The sequence below is a fragment of the Anomaloglossus baeobatrachus genome, chromosome 11 (genome assembly GCF_048569485.1).
Source record: "Anomaloglossus baeobatrachus isolate aAnoBae1 chromosome 11, aAnoBae1.hap1, whole genome shotgun sequence".
Taxonomy (NCBI): Eukaryota; Metazoa; Chordata; class Amphibia; order Anura; family Aromobatidae; genus Anomaloglossus; species Anomaloglossus baeobatrachus.
Genome location: NC_134363.1, coordinates 168,630,259 through 168,655,192, shown reverse-complemented (window position 1 = coordinate 168,655,192; position 24,934 = coordinate 168,630,259). Strand labels below are relative to the sequence as shown.

Here is a 24,934-nt window from a genome sequence, read left to right as displayed (position 1 = left end):
GTCTCGGTTTCATTGTATCCCATACCACACAGGTTCTCCCCTAGAAGCTTCTCTTAGGGGTACTTTGCACGCTGCAACATCGTTACTGCGATATCATCGGGTTCTAATCGAAAGTGACGCACATCCGGCGCCGGTAACGATGTCGTAACGTGTAAAGTCTAGATGCGCCGATAAACGATCGCGAAAGCGTCGTAAATCGGTGATCTGTGTAGTGTCGGACATTTTCATAATGTCGCACCAATAGGAGATACGATGTTCCTCGTCCCTGCGGCAGCACACATCGCTGTGTGAAGCCGCAGGAGCGAGGAACTTCTCCTTACCTACCTCCACCGGTTATGCGGAAGGAAGGAGGTGGGCGGGATGTTTACGTCCCGCTCATCTCCGCCCCTCCGCTTCTATTGGCCGCCTGCCGTGTGACGTCGCTGTGATGCCGCACGACCTGCCCCCTAAGGAAGGAGGCGGGTCGCCGGCCAGAGCGACGTCGCAGGGCAGGTAAGTGCGTGTGAAGCTGCCGTAGCGATAATGTTCTCTACGGCAGCTATCACAAGATATCGCATGTGCGACGGGGGCGGGGACTAGCGCGCTCGGCATCGCTAGCATCGGCTAGCGATTTCGCAGCGTGCAAAGTGCCCCTTAGTCTTCGATGCTCCATAGACCTCCTCAAGCAGCAGACTTCACTGATATAAGGGGATAGTATCTCATTTTTGCTTACGATTCCATTTTTCTTCACAGTTGGAGGATTTCTGGCCGGATTGCCTTTCAGCACAGTTGCCAAATATTACGGCTGGGACGCGGCGTTCTGGGCGGCGGAGGTGACCTGCTTGGCGGTTACCATAGTCTTCTTTCTGCTGAGGAACATCCAGACCAAGATGGGACGCCTGCCTAAGAAATCTGATTGAGACGCAGTTCAAGAACCCTCCTCTAATTACCTGCAAGAGCACGGAAAGACAAATCCGGAGGAGGAAGGAGAGGAACATTCGGAGTTATCAGTAGCGCTCATTTCTGACTACTGCAGAATATTGGCCAAGTGCGCCAAGCAAGTCATCATCTGGCCTTTCCAAATTCAGTCTCCTAAATCCTCCACTTCCTCAGTTCTCGAAAGAAAAAGCGTCAACTAACATTTCAGATTCCTGCGTTTCTCAATTGCAATAATTAAAGGGGTTCTCTGCTTTTTAATAGCCCTATTAGAAATGTTCAGTTTCCCTGCAGCACTCCTACAGGAATAATTGGGTATTACATGGCATCCATTGCAGGACATTACGGGGTCCTCCAAGGCTAGAGACCCTCGTTCTAACAGATCTCAACTAATGAAAATCTGACCCTCTATTAACACCGAATTCCCGAAAAAGGGAAAATGGATTTTCTAAAGTGGAAAACCCCTTTAATTTTAATGTGAAATCTTGTAGTCCATCCACATTTCATGCACGAGACATTATCCGCCCGGTACAGACCAACGTGCAATATGGCACTTACGGAAATGAAGAAAACCGTAGATCGGCACCATAATACTGTCGCATTGATGGAATTGCTCCTCAGAGGTCACATACATTTTGGAAATTGAAGGAAATGGCGCATAATGGACAATTTATAGAAGGATTTAATTTATAGCGGCTGATGAAGGATCTTCACCTCTCAGCGGTTCTGCACTATTACTCCTGGACCGAATGGAAGGACATAAGAAGAATGTATTACTAGATATCTGTTTTATTGATACTGTAACTAGATATACATGACGATCACCCACACCGCCACAATAGCCTCAGGAGTTAAAGGGAAGGTGTCATCCAAAAATTATCTATAATTGAAATCAGGTTTTTATGTTACATTTATTTTTGTTTTAATTCTGGATTTTTTAAATTTATTTCTCAAATCAAATTTTTACAAAATCTAACAATTCTCTCACTGACCACTAGTCCTAATGTCACGCTCCTATCTTCTGTTCTTTACATGGATATTAGGAGAATTAAACTCAGACCATATTTGTTAGTATAGAATTGTTATCCAAGCAAACTGGACAAAGGTCATTGTGAAGGGAGACGGTGGAGGTGAGCTGTGACATCACTTATTCTGTGGATCCTGTGTTAACACATCTATATACAGTAGATATCAGTCATTGTACAGGAGGAGGAGTAGGTGAGCTGTGACATCACCTATTGTGAATGGTGGATCCGGTGTTATCTACTGTGTATAGAGGTCTTATTAGTTATTGTAAATTATGGATCCTGTGTTAATACAGCTATGTACAGTAGATATCTGTCATTGTACAGGAGGAGGAGTAGGTGAGCTGTGACATCACCTATTGTGAATGGTGGATCCGGTGTTATCTACTGTGTATAGAGGTCTTATTAGTTATTGTAAATGATGGATCCTGTGTTAATACAGCTATGTACAGTAGATATGTCATTGTACAGGAGGAGGAGTAGGTTAGCTGTGACATCACCTATTGTGAATGGTGGATCCGGTGTTATCTACTGTGTATAGAGGTCTTATTAGTTATTGTAAATGATGGATCCTGTGTTAATACAGCTATGTACAGTAGATATCTGTTATTATACAGGAGGAGGAGTAGGTGAGCTGTGACATCACCTATTGTGAATGGTGGATCCGGTGTTATCTACTGTGTATAGAGGTCTTATTAGTTATTGTAAATGATGGATCCTGTGTTAATACAGCTATGTACAGTAGATATGTCATTGTACAGGAGGAGGAGTAGGTTAGCTGTGACATCACCTATTGTGAATGGTGGATCCGTTGTTATTTACTGTGTATAGAGGTCTTATTACCGTGTTTTTCCAAAAATAAGAGCTCCCCCAAAAATAAGCCCTAGCAGGGATTTTCAGCATTTCTTTGTCGCTCTATTGGGAGACCCAGACAATTGGGTGTATAGGCTATGCCTCCGGAGGCCGCACAAAGTATTACACTTAAAAGTGTTAAGCCCCTCCCCTTCTGCCTATACACCCCCCGTGCTCCCACGGGCTCCTCAGTTTTTTGCTTTGTGCGAAGGAGGCAGACATGCACGCACAGCTCCACAGATTAGTCAGCAGCAGCTGCTGACTATGTCGGATGGAAGAAAAGTGGGCCCATATAGGGCCCCCAGCATGCTCCCTTCTCACCCCACTCTTGTCGGCGGTGTAGTTAAGGTTGAGGTATCCATTGCGGGTACGGAGGCTGGAGCCCACATGCTGCTTTCCTTCCCCATCCCCCCTCAGGGCTCTGGTGAAGTGGGATCCTATCGGTCTCCAGGCACTGAGACCGGGCTTCATCCACAACTCCTGGGAGCCTGATGGATAGGAGCCGGGTATCGTTCAGGGACATGGCCCTGCTACTTGGAGGTACTCTGTGTCCCCGTGGGGACCGAGCACAGCAACACTCCAGCATTGCTGGGTGTGCTAGTGCATCGGGGACCGCGGCGCTGACCGGGTTAATGTGCCATTACACACTCAGCATCGCTGAGTGTGTTTATGTAGGGAGACTACCGCGCTGACCGCCGCCGCCATGTTTAACACTGAGGCGCGGCTGGGACTTGTAGTGCGCCGGGGACTTCCACGCGGCCGCGCTTTTACGGCGGCCGCGTTTATTACTCGAGTCCCCGGCTTTTTGCGGCCTAGTCTTTCTTCCTCCCGCCCACAGCCCTGACAAGCAGGGGAAGGGCGGGAAGCTGCACAGGACGAGCAGCACTGAGGGCTGGAGCATGCTTTGCATACTCCACCACTCTCACTGTGCACAGTGCAGGCACCAGTTCCCGCACTTTCTGGGTCACGCCCACGGCTCCCTCCTCTCCTCAGGACATTCCTGTCAGCTCCTTGAACGCTGCAGAGGGGGACAAATTCTGACAGACCCAGCAGGGACCCTGGTAGCCTCACAACCGCTTTAAGCGGGGGGTATGCAGCATCTGTGGTGCTAGCCACATTTCTGCAGGAGTGTAATTTTAAATTATATGTTTATAAGATATACTTTACACTTTATGGTACACAGTGGATTCTGGATATATATATTGTGTTGCTCAGGGAAGACAACAGCATGGCGCCCATAAAAGGCAGGAGTGCCAAACACAGGCTTACTATGCTGCCTGCGCCGCATGTACGACCCCGCTACCGGCAGGATCCACTGAGTAATCCAGACCGGTATCTCAGCACAGGGGCACTGTTGAATCATTGCTCCCTGGCCCCCCTCAGTTGGACCAGCAAGGTCCCCCCGGGGTGTCTCATAGATCCCAGAGTGAGGTCTCTGATACAGACCCCAGCCCCTGACCGACTAAGCGAGCTCGCTGGGAAATCCCCTCGACATCTTCATATTGGTCAGGGTCTCAGCGGGGGAACCTCTGGTTGATGAAGCGGAGACAGTTGATCAGGATTCTGATCCTGAGGCCGCTCTCAATCTTGATACTCCGGACGGGGACGCCATATTGAACGATCTTATTGCGTCCATCAATCAAATGCTGGATATTTCTCCCTCAGTTCCTCCAGTGGAGGAGTCAGCTTCTCAGCAGGAGAAATTCCGTTTCAGGTTTCCCAAGCGTACACTGAGCATGTTTCTGGACCACTCTGATTTCAGAGAGGCAGTCCAGAATCACCGTGCCTGTCCTGATAAGCGTTTTTTTCAAAGCGCCTTAAAGATACACGTTATCCTGTTCCCCTGACGTGGTCAAAGGTGGGACTCAGTGTCCCAAGGTGGATCCTAGCCTGGCGGCTAGATCCATACTTGCAGTGGAAGATGGGGCTTCACTCAAGGATGCCACTCACAGGCAGATGGAGCTCTGGTTGAAATCCAGCTATGAAGCTATCGGCGCTTCTTTTGCCCCAGCATTTGCAGCCGTATGGGTGCTACAAGCTATCAGCAGGTCAAGCGCAAATTGACGCAGCCACACAGACGTCGGCATTTGCGTCTTACGCTTTTAATGCTGTCCTGGTCTCTGCGAGCCGTACGGCGGTTGCATCCGCCAATTCGGTGGTACTCCACAGGGCCTTGTGGCTACGGAAATGGAAGGCAGATTCTGCTTCCAAAAAAGCGCTTAACCAGTTTGCCAATTTCTGGCGACCGATTGTTTGGCGAACGTTTGGATGAAATCATCAAACAATCCAAGGGAAAGGATACATCCTTACACCAGCCCAAACCGAACATACCCCAACAGAGGAAGGGGCAGTCGAGGTTTCGGTCCTTTCGGGGCGCGGGCAGGTCCCAATTCTCCTCGTCCAAAAGGCCTCAGAAAGATCAAGGGCACTCCGATTCATGGCGGTCTAAGTCACGCCCTGAAAGACCACCGGAGGTGCCGCTACCAAAGCGGCTTCTTCATGGCTTTCGGTCTCCTCAATCCGCATCCTCGGTCGGTGGCAGGCTCTCCCGCTTTTGCGACACCTGGCTGCCAAGGGTAAAAGACCGTTGGGCGAGAGACATTCTGTCTCACGGTTACAAGTTAGAGTTCGCCTCTCGTCCCCCGACTCGATTCTTCAGGTCATCCCCGCCTCCCGAGCGAGCCAAGGCTCTTCTGCAGGCGCTGGGCACTCTGAGGGCAGAAGGAGTGGTGGTCCCTGTTCCTCTTCAGCAACAGGGTCAAGGTTTTTTCCCCAACCTGTTTGTGGTTACAAAGAAGAACGGGTCTTTCCGTCCTGTCCTGGACCCATAACTGCTCAACAAACACGTAAAGACCAGGTGGTTCCGGATGGAATCCCTCCGCTCCGTCATCGCCTCAATGTCCCCAGGAGATTTCCTTGCATCGATCGATATCGAAGATGCTTATCTCCACGTACCGGTTGCTCCAGAGCACCAACGCTTCTTGCGCTTCACCATAGGAGACGAACGACTGCAGTTCGTGGCACTGCAGTTCGGCCTGGCTACAGCCCCACGGGTTTTCACCAAGGTTAGGGCTCCCGTAGTAGCGGTCCTCCACTCTCAGGGTCACTCGGTGATCCCTTACTTGGACGATCTGCTGATCAAGGCACCCTCTCAAGAGGCATGCCAACACAGCCCCGACGCTTCTCTGGAGGCTCTCCAGAGTTTCGGGTGGATCATCAATTTTGCAAAGTCAAATCTGACACCAGCCCAATCGCTGACATATCTTGGCATGGAGTTTCATACCCTATCAGCGATAGTGAAGCTTCCGCTGATCAAGCAGCGTTCACTACAGAAAGGGGTGCAATCTCTCCTTCAAGGTCAGGCACACACCTTGAGGGGCCTCATGCACTTCCTGGGGAAGATGGTGGCAGCAATGGAGGCAGTCCCTTTCGCGCAGTTTCACCTGCGTCCTCTTCATTGGGACATCCTAACCAAAGCTTCCCTTCGGGGGTGGCTTTCTTCCCACTTCTTTATCGCAGGGGAAATCCTTCCTACCCCCATCCTGGGAGGTGGTCACGACTGACGCGAGTCTGTCAGGGTGGGGAGCAGTCTTTCTCCGCCACAGGGCTCAGGGTACGTGGACTCAGCAAAAGTCCTCGCTTCAGATCAATGTTCTGGAGATCAGGGCAGTGTATCTTGCCCTAAAAGTGTTCCAGCAGTGGCTGGAAGGCAAGCAGATCCGAATTCAGTCGCACAACTCCACAGTGGTGGCTTACATCAACCACCAAGGTGGAACACGCAGTCGGCAAGCCTTCCAGGAAGTCCGGCGGATTTTGATGTGGGTGGAAGCCACGGCCTCCACCATCTCCGCAGTCCACATCCCGGGCGTCGAAAACTGGGAAGCAGACTTTCTCAGTCGCCAGGGCATGGACGCAGGGGAATGGTCCCTTCACCCGGACGTGTTTCAGGAGATCTGTTGCCGCTGGGGGAGGCCGGAAGTCGACCTAATGGCGTCCCGGCACAACAACAAGGTCACGGCATTCATGGCACGATCTCACGATCACAGAGCTCTGGCGGCAGACGCCTTAGTTCGGGATTGGTCGCAGTTTCAACTCTCTTATGTGTTTCCTCCGCTGGCACTGTTGCCCAGAGTGTTACGCACGATCAGGGCCGACTGCCGCCGCGCCATCCTCGTTACTCCAGACTGGCCGAGGAGGTCGTGGTACCCGGATCTGTGGCATCTCACGGTCGGCCAAACGTGGGCACTACCAGACCGACCAGACTTGCTGTCTCAAGGGCCGTTTTTCCATTTGAATTCTGCGGCCCTCAACCTGACACTGTGGCCATTGAGTCCTGGATCTTAGCGTCTTCAGGATTATCTCAAGAGGTCATTGCCACTATGGGACAGGTTAGGAAACCAACGTCCGCCAAGATCTAACACAGGACGTGGAAAATTTTCCTGTCATGATGCTCTGCGGGGGGTTTTTCTCCCTGGCCTTTGGCCTTGCCCACTTTTATGTCCTTCCTTCAATCTGGACTGGAAAAGGGTTTGTCGCTCGGCTCCCTTAAGGGACAAGTCTCAGCGCTCTCTGTGTTTTTCCAGAAGCGCCTAGCCAGACTTCCACAGGTACGCACGTTCCTGCAGGGGGTTTGTCACATCGTCCCTCCTTACAAGCGGCCGTTAGAACCCTGGGATCTGAACAGGGTGCTGATGGTTCTTCAGAAACCACCATTCGAGCCAATGAGGGATATTTCTCTCTCACGCCTTTCGCAGAAAGTGGTTTTTCTAGTAGCAGTCACTTCACTTCGGAGAGTGTCTGAGCTAGCAGCGCTGTCATGCAAAGCCCCTTTCCTGGTGTTTCACCAGGACAAGGTGGTTCTGCGTCCGGTTCTGGAATTTCTCCCTAAGGTGGTATCCCCCTTTCATCTCAATCAGGATATCTCCTTACCTTCTTTTTGTCCTCATCCAGTTCACCAATGTGAAAAGGATTTGCACTTGTTAGATCTGGTGAGAGCACTCAGACTCTACATTTCTCGTACGGCGCCCCTGCGCCGCTCGGATGCACTCTTTGTCCTTGTCGCTGGCCAGCGTAAAGGGTCACAGGCTTCCAAATCAACCCTGGCTCGGTGGATCAAGGAGCCAATTATCGAAGCTTACCGTTCGGCTGGGCTTCCGGTTCCCTCAGGGCTGAAGGCCCATTCTACCAGAGCCGTGGGCGCGTCCTGGGCTTTGAGGCACCAGGCTACGGCTCAGCAGGTGTGTCAGGCGGCTACCTGGTCGAGCCTGCACACTTTCACGAAGCACTATCAGGTGCATACCTATGCTTCGGCGGATGCCAGCCTAGGTAGACGAGTCCTTCAGGCGGCGGTTGCCCACCTGTAGGAAGAGGCCGTTTTACGGCTCTTACGAGGTATTATTTTACCCACCCAGGGACTGCTTTTGGACGTCCCAATTGTCTGGGTCTCCCAATAGAGCGACAAAGAAGAAGGGAATTTTGTTTACTTACCGTAAATTCCTTTTCTTCTAGCTCTAATTGGGAGACCCAGCACCCGCCCCTGTTTTTTTGTGTACACATGTTGTTCATGTTGAATGGTTTCAGTTCTCCGATATTCCTTCGGATTGAAGTTACTTTAAACCAGTTTATAATTCTTTTTCCTCCTTGCTTTTGCACCAAAACTGAGGAGCCCGTGGGAGCACGGGGGGTGTATAGGCAGAAGGGGAGGGGCTTAACACTTTTAAGTGTAATACTTTGTGCGGCCTCCGGAGGCATAGCCTATACACCCAATTGTCTGGGTCTCCCAATTAGAGCTAGAAAAAAAGGAATTTACGGTAAGTAAACAAAATTCCCTTCTTTCGGAGAAAGGCTTAAATATAAGCCCTCCCCCGAAAATAAGCCCTAGTCGCGGATCAATAATGAAGTGTCCGTGCAGCTAAAAAAGTTACAGATGCTGCAGGACACTTCATTATAGACAGCGGCACCCGGCAATTACACTCACCCGACACTGAGCGGCAGGACCTGCAGTGATCACACACCCGCACTCATCAGCTCACACACACACACACAATCAGATCTCACACACAAACATCGGATCGCACACACAGTCAGATCGCACACACAAACATCAGATCACACGCAAACATCAAATCACACACACAAATATTGGATCGCACACACATCGGATCGCATAGACACTCACCTCATCCAGCGACACCGATCTCTTCTCGCTGGGAGAATCCTGAGAGGCAGCGCAATGAACAGGACCTGCAGCCGGACACGTGACTTGCTCTCATTCCCTGCTGCCATAAGTGCTGGATGTGATGTGAGTGTGTGTGATCTGCTGTGGGTGTCTGCGATCGGCTGTGTGTATCTGTGATCGGTTGTGTCTGCGTTCGGCTGTGTGTGCCTGTGATCGGCTGTGTGTGCCTGCGATCGGCTGTGTGTGCCTGCGATCGGCTGTGTGTGCCTGCGATCGGCTGTGTGTGCCTGCGATCGGCTGTGTGTGCCTGAGATCGGATGTGTGTATCTGCGATCGGCTGTGTGTGCCTGTGATCGGCTGTGTGTATCTGATCGGCTGTGTGTGCCTGCGATCGGATGTGTGTATCTGTGATCGGCTGTGTGTGTGTCTGATCGGCTGTGTGTGCCTGCGATCGGATGTGTGTATCTGTGATCGGCTGTGTGTATCTGATCGGCTGTGTGTGCCTGCGATCGGATGTGTGTATCTGTGATCGGCTGTGTGTGTCTGTGATCGGCTGTGTGTGCCTGCGATCGGATGTGTGTATCTGTGATCGGCTGTGTGTGTCTGTGATCGGCTGTGTGTGCCTGCGATCGGATGTGTGTATCTGTGATCGGCTGTGTGTGCCTGTGATCGGCTGTGTGTATCTGATCGGCTGTGTGTACCTGCGATCGGGTATGTGTATCTGTGATGGCTGTGTGTGCCTGCGATCGAATGTGTGTATCTGTGATCGGCTGTGTGTGCCTGTGATCGGCTGTGTGTATCTGATCGGCTGTGTGTGCCTGTGATCGGCTGTGTGTATCTGATCGGCTGTGTGTGCCTGTGATCGGCTGTGTGTATCTGTGATCGGCTGTGTGTGCCTGCGATCGGATGTGTGTATCTGTGATCGGCTGTGTGTGTCTGTGATCGGCTGTGTGTGCCTGCGATCGGATGTGTTTATCTGCGATCGGCTGTGTGTGCCTGTGATCGGCTGTGTGTATCTGATCGGCTGTGTGCCTGCGATCGGCTGTGTGTATCTGTGATCGGATGTGTTTATCTGTGATCGGCTGTGTGTGCCTGTGATCGGCTGTGTGTGCCTGTGATCGGCTGTGTGTGCCTGTGATCGGATGTGTGTGCCTGTGATCGGCTGTGTGTATCTGATCGGCTGTGTGTATCTGATCGGCTGTGTGTATCTGATCGGCTGTGTGTGCCTGTGATCGGCTGTGTGTATCTGATCGGCTGTGTGTATCTGATCGGCTGTGTGTGCCTGTGATCGGCTGTGTGTATCTGATCGGCTGTGTGTGCGTGCGATCGGCTGTGTGTATCTGATCGGCTGTGTGTGCCTGCGATCGGGTGTGTGTATCTGTGATGGCTGTGTGTGCCTGCGATCGGGTGTGTGTATCTGTGATGGCTGTGTGTGCCTGTGATCGGCTGTGTGTATCTGATCGGCTGTGTGTGCCTGTGATCGGCTGTGTGTATCTGATCGGCTGTGTGTGCCTGTGATCGGCTGTGTGTATCTGATCGGCTGTGTGTGCCTGTGATCGTCTGTGTGTATCTGATCGGCTGTGTGTGCGTGCGATCGGCTGTGTGTATCTGATCGGCTGTGTGTGCCTGCGATCGGGTGTGTGTATCTGTGATGACTGTGTGTGCCTGCGATCGGGTGTGTGTATCTGTGATGGCTGTGTGTGCCTGTGATCGGCTGTGTGTATCTGATCGGCTGTGTGTGCGTGCGATCGGCTGTGTGTATCTGATCGGCTGTGTGTGCCTGTGATCGGCTGTGTGTATCTGATCGGCTGTGTGTGCCTGTGATCGGCTGTGTGTATCTGATCGGCTGTGTGTACCTGCGATCGGGTGTGTGTATCTGATCGGCTGTGTGTGCCTGCGATCGGGTGTGTGTATCTGATCGGCTGTGTGTGCCTGCGATCGGGTGTGTGTATCTGATCGGCTGTGTGTGCGTGCGATCGGCTGTGTGTATCTGATCGGCTGTGTGTGCCTGCGATCGGGTGTGTGTATCTGTGATGGCTGTGTGTGCCTGCGATCGGGTGTGTGTATCTGTGATGGCTGTGTGTGCCTGCTATCTGCTGTGTGTGATCTGCTGTGTATATCTGCGATCTGCTGTGTGTGTGTGTGATCTGCTGTGTATATCTGTGATCTGCTGTGTGTATCTGTGATCTGCTGTGTGTATCTGGGATCTTCTGTGTGTGTATGGGATCTTCTGTGTGTGTCTGGGAACTTCTGTGTGTGTCAGCGTGTCAGCTAGCAGCAGGGTAGGACAGCGTGCAGCACTGACCATAGATCACAGGAGGACCTGGAAGCCACGCAGACGTCCGGGTCTGGTGAGTATGAGTCTCCTGGGAAGTGGGGGGGATCTGCTTTTTTTAGGGGTAAACTTACCCCCAACCGTGTTTCTCCAAGAATAAGACCTCATCCAAAAATAAGCCCTAGTGCTTTTTTAGGGGTCAAAAAAAATATAAGACAGTGTCTTATTTTTGGAAAAACACGGTAGTTATTGTAAATGATTGATCCTGTGTTAATACAGCTATGTACAGTAGATATCAGTCATTGTACAGGAGGAGGGATATGTGAGCTGTGACATCACCTATTGTGAATGGTGGATCCGGTGTTATCTACTGTATATAGAGGTGATATCACCTATTGTAAAAGATGAACCCTGTGTTAACACATCTATATACAGTAGATATCAGTCATTGTACAGGAGGAGGAGTAGTGAGCTGTGACATCACCTATTGTGAATGGTGGATCTGATGTTATCTACTATGTATAGAGGTGTTATCAGGCATTGTACAGGAGGAGGAGGAGATGAGCTGTGACCTTACCTATTGGGAATTAGACTCAGACCATATTTGTTAGTATATTATTGTTATCTAAGCAAACTGGACAAAGGTCCTTGTGAAGGGAGATGGTGGAGGTGAGCTGTGACATCACCTATTGTTAATGGTGGATTCTGTGTTAACCTCTCTAACTACAGTAGATATAAATCAGTGCACAGGACGAGAGGATGTGAGCTGTTATCTACTGTATATAGAGGTGTTATCAGTCATTGTACAGTAGGAGGAGGTGAGCTGTGATATCAGTTTTTGTAAATGATGGATCTTGTGTTAACACACCTATGTACAGTAGATATCAGTCAGTGCACAGGAGGGGAGGAGGTGAGCTGTGATATGTTATTGTGAATGGTGGATCCTATGTAATCCACTGTATATAGAGGTGTTATCAGTCATTGTAAAGGAGGAGGAGGTGAGCTGTGTCATCACCTATTGTGAATTGTGGATCCTATTTTATTTTCTGTATATAGAGGTGTTATCAGTCATTGTACAGGAAGGGGAGGAGGCGAGCTGTGATATCACTTATTGTGAATAATGGTTCCTGTATTATCTACTGTATATAGAGGGGTTATCATTACAGAGATGACGAGACTGATGTACAACACAGTAAGTATGAGTCTAGTATTAGGCCTAGTGGCCAGTGTGGACATTGCAAGGTTTCTTCTTTTTTTCTCCTTTTCCTTTTTGCTGTCCACATTGATAAATTCTATATATAATTAACCTAAAAACCTGATTTTTAAATGATAAATCCTTTTCTGATGACTCTTCTCTTTAACCAGAGTTCTGATTTCAGCAAATAAATATTTTTTTTGTATAATGAAAACTTATATAATACTAATATAAGTTTTTCAACATTTTTGCTTGAAACCATTAAGTAAAGATGTTTTAGTGAATGAAAATATGAAGTGAAGCGGTGAGCGTCTTCTACCTTAAGACATTTGTAATTGTTTATAATTTGGATGGAGAGCTAAGGCTGCATTCGCACATCCGTTTCTTGCCGTCCGTCACAATCCGGCAAAAAAACTGATGCAACGGTTCCGGCGAAAAAAACGGATCTGTTGCATCAGTTTTCTCCATGCGTTCCTTCCGGTTTTTGACGGATCCGTTGTGCTACTGAGCATGCTCAGTTCAAAAAACCGTACGGCGTGTTTTATAATGGAAGTCTATGGACGCCGGATCTGGCACAATGCAGCAAAAAAACGGATACGGACGCCGAATCCATAGACTTCCATAGACATAGACGACGTCCATAGACTTCCATTATAAAACACGCCGTACGGCGCCGTATCCGTTTTTGTGCCGCATTGTGCCAGATCCGGCGTCCATAGACTTCCATTATAAAACATGGCACCGGATCCGATGCGATGCGGTTTTTCGCTGGAGACAAAAAACGTTCCCCTCAGTGTTCCATCCGGCCGCCAAACAATCAAATTTTGCCGGATCCGGCAAAAGCCGGATGCAACACAAGGTCATGCGGCACAATCCGGCGCTAATACAAGTCTATGGTGGAAAGAACGGATCCGGCGGCAATAAACGCCGGATCCGTTCTTTCCGCCTTTTACCGGATTGTGCCGCACAGCGAAAAATGGATGTGTGAACACAGCCTTACTGATAGCCGGGGTCAGACCACTGGGATACTCACATACGGTGAATGGCACGGCTGGAGATGTCCCTCCGGGCGGACCCCCGAGACCAGTAACTTACCACCTGTCCTATGGAGGGCCATTAAGGTGCGTTCACACACAGCTTCTTTTGCTTTTATCAAATATGGATGGACAAGGGCAGAAGGCGCCCATCTATATGAAGTGTTGGATGCTTTTCACACCTGATAAAAAATAAGATTTTAGCTGCAGTGTAACATATTCTAATATATTTTATTAACTGGACTCTGCACATTGCGGAGGTTGTAATGATATAACTGGAGAACCACGAGCCACCGATAAATACTGAATAACCTGCACATGGACGATACCGGAACGTGGGACATGCCTGTGTATAGGGGGCACCAGGTACATCAAATCAGGCAATAACTGTGACATTATACATTCTGACAATAAAGAGTGCACAAATGTGATTGGTCATTAATTCCAGGCAATATTCATAAAAGTAGAAACGTATTGGACACGGGTCTTATTCACTGCAGTCTGGCTTCACTTTCAGTCCAATTGCCCTTCTGTGTATAACATCCAACTACACTGCCCATCCTCGGTGTGTAACATCCGGTCCAATCACTCCCGGCGTGCAACATCCGGTCCAATCACTCCCGGCGTGCAACATCCGGTCCAATCACTCCCGGCGTGCAACATCCGGCCCAATCACTCCCGGCGTGCAACACCCGGCCCAATCACTCCCGGCGTGCAACGTCCGGCCCAATCACTCCCGGCGTGCAACGTCCGGCCCAATCACTCCCGGCGTGCAACGTCCGGCCCAATCACTCCCGGCGTGCAACGTCCGGCCCAATCACTCCCGGCGTGCAACGTCCGGCCCAATCACTCCCGGCGTGCAACGTCCGGCCCAATCACTCCCGGCGTGCAACGTCCGGCCCAATCACTCCCGGCGTGCAACGTCCGGCCCAATCACTCCCGGCGTGCAACGTCCGGCCCAATCACTCCCGGCGTGCAACGTCCGGCCCAATCACTCCCGGCGTGCAACGTCCGGCCCAATCACTCCCGGCGTGCAACGTCCGGCCCAATCACTCCCGGCGTGCAACGTGCGGCCCAATCACTCCCGGCGTGCAACGTGCGGCCCAATCACTCCCGGCGTGCAACGTGCGGCCCAATCACTCCCGGCGTGCAACGTGCGGCCCAATCACTCCCGGCGTGTAACGTGCGGCCCAATCACTCCCGGCGTGTAACGTCCGGCCCAATCACTCCCGGCGTGTAACGTCCGGCCCAATCACTCCCGGCGTGTAACGTCCGGCCCAATCACTCCCGGCGTGTAACGTCCGGCCCAATCACTCCCGGCGTGTAACGTCCGGCCCAATCACTCCCGGCGTGTAACGTCCGGCCCAATCACTCCCGGCGTGCAACACCCGGCCCAATCACTCCCGGCGTGCAACACCCGGCCCAATCACTCCCGGCGTGCAACACCCGGCCCAATCACTCCCGGCGTGCAACACCCGGCCCAATCACTCCCGGCGTGCAACACCCGGCCCAATCACTCCCGGCGTGCAACACCCGGCCCAATCACTCCCGGCGTGCAACACCCGGCCCAATCACTCCCGGTGTGTAACATCTGGCCCCTCGGCCCCAGTGTATAACCCCCGGCCCCACTCACCCAGTGGTTACCATCTGGCCCTATTGTCACCAGTGTATAACATCTGGCTCCTCACCCTACTGAATAACATCTGGCCCCTTGCCACAGTATATAAGATCTGCCCCCTGGTGTATAACATATGGGCCCTCACCCTTAGTGAATAATATCCGACCCATCACCCTAGTGAATAACATCTGGCCTCTCGCCCCTGGTGCATAACCCCCAGTCCCTTGACTCCAGGATATAATCTCTGGCTCCCCCCATTTCATCTGCCTTTACTACCCTGTGCCAGATCGGCCGGTGCTGCAGAGCTCACTGATGCCAGCGCATCCTGTAATAAGAGCCACCGGGGTAACAAGTCCGTTCTTGGCATTTCTTCCTTCTGTGAGAGATATTATTGAGAAGTGGAAGAGACCGCAGCAACTCAGCCACAAAGTGGAGACCCCATAACGTAACAGAGCAAGGAGCCGAGTGCTGAGAAGCAGAGGACAGAAAAGCCACCACCGCTCTGATGACCCCATAACTGCAGAGACCAGACCTCCTCTGGTAACATCAGCACAAACACTGCACCCACTGGGTGCTTATTGGTCAAGTAGCTGCATCCGTACATCACCAAGCACAATGCCGAGCCGTACACCACCAAGCACAATGCCGAGCCGTACATCACCAAGCACAATGCCAAGCTGTACATCACCAAGCACAATACCGAGCCGTACATCACCAAGCACAATGCTGAGCCATACATCACCAAGCACAATACCGAGCCGTACATCACCAAGCACAATGCCAAGCTGTACATCACCAAGCACAATGCCAAACCATACATCACCAAGCACAATGCCAAGCCGTACATCACCAAGCACAATACCGAGCCATACATCACCAAGCACAATGCCAAACCATACATCACCAAGCACAATGCCGAGCCGTACATCACCAAGCACAATGCTGAGCCGTACATCACCAAGCACAATGCTGAGCCGTACATCACCAAGCACAATACCGAGCCGTACATCACCAAGCACAATGCTGAGCCGCACATCACCAAGCACAATGCTGAGCCATACATCACCAAGCACAATGCTGAGCCATACATCACCAAGCACAATGCCGAGCCCGTACATCACCAAGCACAATGCCGAGCCATACATCACCAGGCACAATGCTGAGCCAGACATGACCAAGCCCAGTGACGCACATCAGAGGGAATAGTGTAAAGCCTCCATCACTGGACTCTGGAGGAGACGTGTTCTCTGCAGTGATGGATCGCACTGCTTTATCTGCGTTTGATGGAGGAGTCTGGGTTTGGTGATGGAGAACGTTACCTCCTGACTGCATTGTGCCCGCTGTACAGTTTGGTGGAGGAGGATAATGCTCCGGGCTGTTACCAGGGGTCGACATTGGCCTCTTAGTTCTAGTGCACAACTTCCATACAGACATGGTTGGTGAATGTAGTATGGCAATTGGACCACTAGATGGCAGCGAGTCTTTGGAGAAGTTAGTGAATGTTCAATACAGGAAAGCTGCACCCAATCTTTTCCCAGAAGGAAGCAATAACTAAACATTTACATGGGACAGGTTCTACTCACAAACGAGCTGATTTTCCTACGAAGATGACGTTCCCAATCAGCCGTATACTCTCTCTGTTCTCTCTCTAATATTTTTTAATGAGAGGTAAATTGCACCGTTGCTAGTTTGCACAAACACTTTGCAATATTAACCATTTAATAACATGAGGCAGCCCCTTTAACAGGAGATTTCCATGTGTCCACAGCCTTGCCGCTCCATTCAAGTCCATTGCCTTTATCTAGATACCTCGATAGCCGAGTGCAGTGAGACGCTTGGCTATCTTTGTATATTCAGCGACGCATGCCCCTTCATTTAATAACTGGCTGCAACTTCAGGAGAACTTTGCATTTTAAACGTGGCTTGAGATGACGTACCCGGCCCGCGGGACATCAGTCCGGCCCGGAGGCGGAGCGGCCGGTGTAAGTTCTCTAAAGATCAGCTGCATCCCGTGAAGCCTGGTCCGATCATTGCCGTTCTTTGTCATGATGGATGGAGGCGGCAATGGGTTACGATCATGTCCGGCACCGGAGGGGGTACATTTATTTTTCAGAGGCGGATTTGATTTGGTTATCAGGTACATTTTTCACTTTTTTTGCTTCGTCTATTTTTGATTTCCGTTTTTTGGGTTGTTTTTATTTTAAACAAGCCAAAAGCTCATGGTTTCATCAGAAGGAACTCGGTGCTTAAGAATCAGCTTCTTTTCTTTGTTCCATGCCAGATAAAACCCTTTCTTTAATGATGACTCGAAACAATGACTTTGCTGTCCCTCCGAAAAATCCTGCATGTAGAAAACCAATCCGCTGGCGTCTGATGGGATTTGTTGCGGCAATTGACACTCCTGCGATTTAAAACGTGATTTATTACTAAATCTGTTTTGTGGTAATCATCATAAATACAGAAAGTGGCAGAATTTCTAATATAACACAGGTCTGGATGATTGAGCACATTAATTTCATCAATTTGTGACTTAAAGGGAACCTGTCAGCAGGTTTTTAGTCCCCAAAGTAACGCCATAACAGTATAGTAATGGTCATGGTGATTACTTTCATACCTTTATATTACAAACCCGTGCCTGCGTTGTCTTTTAATCCACGGTTGACCATGCAGGGGATTGGTCTGTCATTGCAGCTCCCCAGCTTCTCCAGCACAGGAGCTGTCACTCCATGGGCAGCGCATGCGCAGTGACATCTTGCGCATGCACAGTAACATCTTGTGCATGCGCAGTAACATCTTGCACATGCGCAGTAACATCTTGCACATGCACCGCCCCTGGGAACTATGATCAAAGACTTTGTGACCTGCTTCCCTGCCTGAGATCTTGTGCTGGCACCATAATTTCCCAGCGGTGGCGCATGTTCAGATGGATATTCCAGCTCTTGCAACGTCATCAGAGCACTACTAAACCAGCCTACAGTGACAACGGCTGCAAAAAATGTTGGATTACACATGCACCGCCCCTGTGACTATGATCAATTACTTTGTGACCTGCTACCCCACGCGCATGCACCATAATTTCCCAGCGGCGGCGCATGCGCAGATGGATATTCCAGCTCTTGCAACGTCATTAGAGCATTACTACACCACCCTATAGTGACAACGGCTGCAAAAAATGTTGGATTACACATGCGCAGCCCCTGGGACTATGATCAATAACTTTGTGACCTGCTACCCCACGTGAAATCTTGCGCATGCACCATAATTTCCCAGCGGCGGCGCATGCGCAGATGGATATTCCAGCTCTTGCAGCGTCATCAGAGCATTACTACACCACCCTATAATGACAACGGCTGCAAAAAATGTTGGATTGCACATGCACCGCCCCTAGGACTATGATCAATGACTTTGTGACCTGCTTCCCTGCCTGAGATCTTGTGCTGGCACCATAATTTCCCAGCGGTGGCGCATGTGCAGATGGATATTCCAGCTCTTGCAACTTCATCAGAGCACTACTAAACTAGCCTACGGTGACAACGGCTGCAAAAAATGTTGGATTACACATGTACCGCCCCTGTGACTATGATCAATTACTTTGTGACCTGCTACCCCACCTGAAATCTTGCGCATGCACCATAATTTCCCAGCGGTGGCGCATGCGCAGATGGATATTCCAGCTCTTCCAACGTCATTAGAGCATTACTACACCACCCTATAATGACAACGGCTGCAAAAAATGTTGGCTGGGAGAGCAGGAAACAGAAAAGAGTGATCTGTCAATGATTGGCAGGAGCAAACAGATGTCCGGAGAGTTATAAGTGCAGATCAAAAACCAAGCCCTGCACTTGCAAACTCATTTGCTCAAGAATGTACCTATGGATTATAAAACAATGTAGACACGGATTTGTAATGTAAGGTATGGAAGTAATCGTATGATGACGTTACTTTTGGGGTCTAAAATCCCGCTGACAGGTTCCCTTTAAGTGAAGTAGGATTCTGATCAAAATTGCAAAATTGATTATAGCATATCTGCCATACTGGAAAAAGCCACTAAAGCAAGAGGATCAGCAAAGCAGAAATTACCTGCAGACACTTCATACCCCGGGTCCTGACTTGTTCTTTTGTCTTTCTCCAAATGCAGAAGTTACATTTGCCACATAAATGAGTTGTCACAATGACTATAGGTTAGCAGGGAACCGGGGCTCCAAAGCTGGGGAAACCTAGAGGGCTCTATGCTATGCATAGGCTCAGTGATACACCTGATGGTGTAGAGGCCCAAGTCTCCTTCCTGGCCCTACTCCTGACCAATCCTAATCTGATTCCCCCTTCCCCTTGGGAGAGATGGGACAGGAATGTGATGAAACCCACAAAGACAAACAAGGGCAAACCAAAATCCTGTCACACAGCACGCACACAAAGGTAAAGACAAAAAGAGGTTCAGGAGGAAAAACAAGATCTGGAAGGAAGCTACAAAACAACGGGTACACCCCGCAACCGCACCAAGCAAAGAGCACAACTTTCACCAGACCAATATACAGGCTGGGCCATAAGTATGGATACACTCTGATAAAATGGAAGTGGTTGTTGATATCACCTTACCATTTGTGGCATGTTAGTACATGGGAGGGCAAAACATTTGAGGCCGGGTGACACCCATGGCGGCCATCTGCAAAGCCGCCATTTTGAATTCAACTTCACTTTTTTATCAGGGTGTATCCATACTTATGGCCCACCCTGTAGAATAAATTATAGCTGGCATGAGTGGAAGGTTTCAACTAGCATAAATAGGAGGGGGGCTTATGTGATTGGCCTCCCCACAACATGTGATTAAAGGAGCAAGCAAACCACCAGAGATTAAAGCAGGCTTTACACGCAACGACATCGCTAACGAGATGTCGCTGTGGTCACGGAATTCGTGACGCACATCCGGCCTCGTTAGCGAAATCATTGCGTGTGAAACGCAGGAACGACCGGTTAACGATCAAAATTACTTACCTAATCGTTGTCCAGTCGTTCCTATCCCGATTATCGTTGCTGCTGCAGGTACGATGTTGTTCGTCGTTCCTGCAGCAGCACACATCGCTATGTGTGACACCGCGGGAACGAGGAACATCTCCTTACCTGCGGCCGCCGGTAATGCGGAAGGAAGGAAGGAGGTGGGCGCGGGATGTTCGGCCCGCTCATCTCCGCCCCTCCGCTTCTATTGGGCGGCCGCTTAGTGACGCCGCTGTGACGCCGAACGAACCGCCCCCCTTAGAAAGGAGGCGGTTCGCCGGCCACAGCGACGTCGCTAGGCAGGTAAGTCCGCGTGACGGGTGTAAGCGATGTTGTGCACCACGGGCAGCGATTTGCCCGTGACGCACAACCGACGGGGGCGGGTACGCTCACTAGCGATATCGATATCGCTGCGTTTAAAGTGCCCCTTACGCTTGTTAGACCACCTATGAATCAGCCGACAGCAGATCGATGCCCGAGATACCAGACAAACCATCACGTGTAATGTCAGAATCTGCAATCTGAACAGCGCCCAACGGAGCCATGACAGTCGGCGAAGTTTGTGCAAAACTCCGTGCGACATCAGCGCAGTCCAAAGTTCCAAACTTTTTGCAAATTTTTTTAAACCAAACCCTTCCCACTTTTAGCACTAATTGGGAATGGTCTTCCCATGTAGAATGGGACAGAAAGTTCTAGAGATTTTAGGATATTAGAATAATGGAATACGTGCGTTCAGGTCTTACCGTAACATTGACTGTATTGATTTCCGTGTTACTTGCTTCCAAGATGTAATTTATATTTCCAATTTTGCAGCTGATGATTACCGGCAATCCATATATAATTCCACTGTCTTTTCTACACTTGTGAATGTAAAATCTGTCTTGTTCCACTGAAACAGAAACATGATGTAGGTAATATAGAGATTAATAAAATGATACTGTTATGACTGAGCCCTAGCACTCACACGGGGATGGACAAACCAGGAGAGGTGTGCACCCTGCAATCTACAGGTCACTATTCAGACTAGAAGAAGCCCTAAATCTGACCCTGACTTATCCCTGTCTGACCGCGGAGGTTGGCACCCTAAGATTATGCAATGGCACCACAGGGAGTCCTTAACTGCACCCTGAGCTATAAACCATGTGTAACACAAAAACAACAATAACCATAAAGTAAGTGCACACTAGCTGAGGGGGAGATGCAGGGGTAAGAAGGAGTTCACACAGTCGTACAGGGAAAATAGAGGAAAAGACTTATGGAATATGTGAAGACCCCCAAATCCTAAACATTGCTGAAAGGAAGAATTCTGGGAAGGGAAACTCACAAACAAACCAAGAATATCCTTTAGGTTGGACTATAGCCTTTACTTTTATTTTTAATAGGGTGTTTTTACTTACTCGTTTGGTTTGCCATGTCACATCTTGGGAGGGGCTATTTATGTTCACCATGCACATCCATTCATTGCTGGCTATTTTTCAGGATGAATGGCTGTTTGGAGTCCCAGCTTTTCAGTAAGGGTGCCCTCACACGAGCGTATAACTCGCATGAGAATCGCAACGCATATCCCTGGTGCGGCTGGCTTCTCTGCTGACAGGAGCGGGTCAGCTGCACGTATTTCTATGCAGCTGACATGCTCCTGTCTGGAGAGTGTGCGGCCACACTGAGTGATGTCTTCCGATACTCATGCAAGTTATACGCTCGTGTGAGGGCACCCTTACTGAAAAGCTGGGACTCCAAACAGCCATTCATCCAGGAAAATAGCCAGCAATGAACGGCTGCGCATGGTGAGTATAAATAGCCCCTCACAAGATGTGACAGGGCAAACCAAGTGAGTAAGTGAAAACACCCTAGTAGAAATTAAAAGAAAAGCAAAGGCTGTGGTCCAACAGAGAGGGAAACCGGCCACACAACTAGAGGTCACCGTATCAAGCCTTGGAGTTGAGCCATGGCAGATACCTTGATATCTGCAATAGGGTGTTTTATTCCATAGAATTTCACATTTTTCATATTATGTAAATGAGCTGTTAAGATCTATAGGCCAGATATACTGTAGATCTCTCTGAGAATCTGCCTCCAGAGCCTATTGTAGATGAAAGGTTTATTACCAGTATGAGACATGTAATGACTAACAGTCTGCTCTCATGATCTAAATGTCTCACACTGGTAACACCCCCTTTCATTTAAGATGATATTTTGGAGGAAGATTCTCTGGGAGATATATGTCCGGTTCATAGATCTTAAAAGCTCATTTATATATTAGGAATAGTGTGGAGTTCTATGGAATAAACCATCCTATTGCAGATATCAAGGTATCTGTCATGGCTCAAATCCAGGGCTTGATACAGTGACCTCTGGTTGTGTGGTCGGTTTCCCTCTCTGTAGGACCACAGCCTTTGCTTTTCTTTTTATTTCTACTCAGGTGTTTTCACTTTCTCGTTTGGTTTGCCCTGTCACATATTGGGAGGCGCTATTTATACTCACTCATACGGTGACCTCTGGTTGTGTGGTCGGTTTCCCTCTCTGTTGGACCACAGTTTTTGCTTTTCTTTATATTTCTACTTGGTTGTTTTCACTTTCTCGTTTGGTTTGCCCTGTCACATCTTGGGAGGGGCTATTTATACTCATTCATACGGTGGCCTCTGGTTGTGTGGTCTGTTACTCTCTCTGTTGGACCACAGCCTTTGCTTTTCTTTTTATTTCTACTCAGGTGTTTTCACTTTCTCGTTTGGTTTGCCCTGTCACATCTAGGGAGGGGCTATTTATACTCACCATGCACATCCATTCATTGCTGGCTATATTCCTGGATGGATGGCTGTTAACCATCACAGATATCAAGGTATAATTCTATTCTTTTTCCTATGACCTACATGCACATGGAGACGGTTTAGAATTGTTGATCCTACTGGCAGATTCCCTTTAAGGTCCATGGGGGGAATCAGTGGCTGCCAAACAAAACATCACATGCAATTTTACCTGATTAATAGCAAGATCGCAACACAGAACATGCAAAAGGCTGATGGGGTACCAGATTCCCACCTGTCAGTATCTACGTACATGACACCCCCTTTAATAATACCGATGTTCACCTCTTGTGTACCTTTAGTTTTGCCAGCTGGTTCAAAAATAGCCATGGATTCTTCTGGTTTGACAAGCAACAGCTCATTTAGCTCATTTTTAATAAACCTCCGAATTTCGCCCCTCACTTTGAAGGCGTTTAGTACATCTGTAATTACAGAAAAAAATAACTAGAAACTAATAGCCCACTCAGGATATGTTCACATTGCATACTGAAAACCGGTACACATGAAGACATTCTGTATGTCAAATTAGAGCCTATTAGACTACACCTTTCAGTGTGATAAGTCTCATACCTTAGGATATAAATGCAAACCAGAATCTTCTCCAAAAGGAAAAGACCTTGATTTTTAGTCAGCTCATTTGGGGATTATTGCCCCTCATCAGTGCAAAGCTAGGTGAGCCTTCTTTGACAGTTTCATCAGGCATGGAAAGATCCTGTTCTATTGTCTCACTCTTATTTTTGTCTCTACCAACTTGCCGCTCTACTCAAACACAAACTGTACCCCCATACAGAGATAAAGTCAGAGCACAGGAGGCACAATCAAAAATATTCACACCCCAGTACAAGTGAGTATCAAATACATCAATGGAGAAGGGATGAAGCAGTGCAACATATTTCCTATGAGACCCATCGTTAATAGGAAGCAGAGTGACGTCCCCAACAAACGCCACCCTGAGCTTTCATTGTACTCCTGTCTGTAATGATAATGAGACCACTGAAAAGTGATCTGTAGAAAACAAGATGTGGGAATCTAGTATAAGGTCCAGGAGCCAATGTCACACAAAGTTTTGTACAAACTTCGCCAACTGTCATGGCGTCGTCAGGCTCTGTTCAGATTGCAGATTCTGACACTCCGCCCTATGGTTTCTCTGGTGTCTGGGGTCAACACAGGCAGACTTGGGTGTCAACTAGCTGTGTGCTGATTCATAGGCAGGCTACCAAGAGTTAATTTCTTCTGGTCTGCCTGCTCCTTTGATCACATGTTGTGGGAAGACCTATCACATCTGCTTTCCTCCTATTTATGCCGGTGGAATCCTTATACCTATGCCATCTATAGTTTATTCTATGCTGGTCTGGTGAAATGAAAGTTGTGCTCTTTGCTTGGTGCAATTGCGGAGTTTACCCCTATTGTTTTGTAGCTTCCTTCCTGCATTTTTTTCCTATCTTGGTCTGTGAGATGTGGTGTCCCAGATGCTCTGGAAAGTTATACCTAAATTGTACCTATAGCTTGGTGCAGTTTTGGAGTTTACCCTTGTTGTTTTGTAGCTTCCTTCCTGCTCTTGTTTTCCTCCTGAATCTCTTATTGTCTTTACCTTTGTGTGTGTGTGCTGTGTGACAGAGTATTGGTTTTTCCCTTGTCTGTCTCCTGTCATGCCCCTCCCTGACAAAAGGGGGAATCAGGATTGGTCAGGAGCAGGGCCAGGAAGGAGACTCAGACCTCTCCACCATTAGGAGTATCCCTGAGCTTAGGGAAATCACAAGGCCCCCTAGGTGACCCTCAGGTCACCTTAGGATCACACAGTCTTAGGGTACTTGGACGGTCATTTAGAATGCTTGGCATAAAAAATGGGGAAACGGGACAACCCCTTAAATATTAGAATATTATATATATACAGTATATATATATATATATATACATATATAATATTATTATATAGTAATATTATAGTTTGCATATATGGACAGTTGTAATATTTATTTTATATTTATTTTAACATGGAACTAGAAAGAAAAAAATGTAATTGAATTGTTACCATAACACATTGGCTGT

General features: G+C 49.0%; 2 protein-coding genes across 6 annotated transcripts in view; one reads left to right on the top strand and one right to left on the bottom strand.

The window, feature by feature from the left end:
- Window positions 1–13,916, top strand: part of SLC37A4 (solute carrier family 37 member 4) — a 135,647-nt gene extending 121,731 nt beyond the window's left edge. For all 5 annotated transcript variants that reach the window (XM_075327453.1, XM_075327448.1, XM_075327449.1 and 2 more), the window contains one exon: window positions 733–13,916. In XM_075327453.1, coding sequence (XP_075183568.1) covers window positions 733–899 — 167 coding nt within the window. In that variant the 3' untranslated portion in view covers window positions 900–13,916. The remainder of the gene's footprint in view (window positions 1–732) is intronic.
- A 3,376-nt stretch (window positions 13,917–17,292) lies between these two features.
- On the bottom strand, window positions 17,293–23,976 carry LOC142255895 (interleukin-18-like). The gene is made up of 4 exons (XM_075327342.1): window positions 23,958–23,976; window positions 23,161–23,307; window positions 20,828–20,973; window positions 17,293–17,493 (listed from the first exon to the last, which is right to left on the bottom strand). The coding sequence occupies exons 1-4, from the start codon at window positions 23,974–23,976 to the stop codon at window positions 17,293–17,295; spliced, it is 513 nt and encodes a 170-aa protein (XP_075183457.1).
- Window positions 23,977–24,934: the final 958 nt, after the last annotated feature.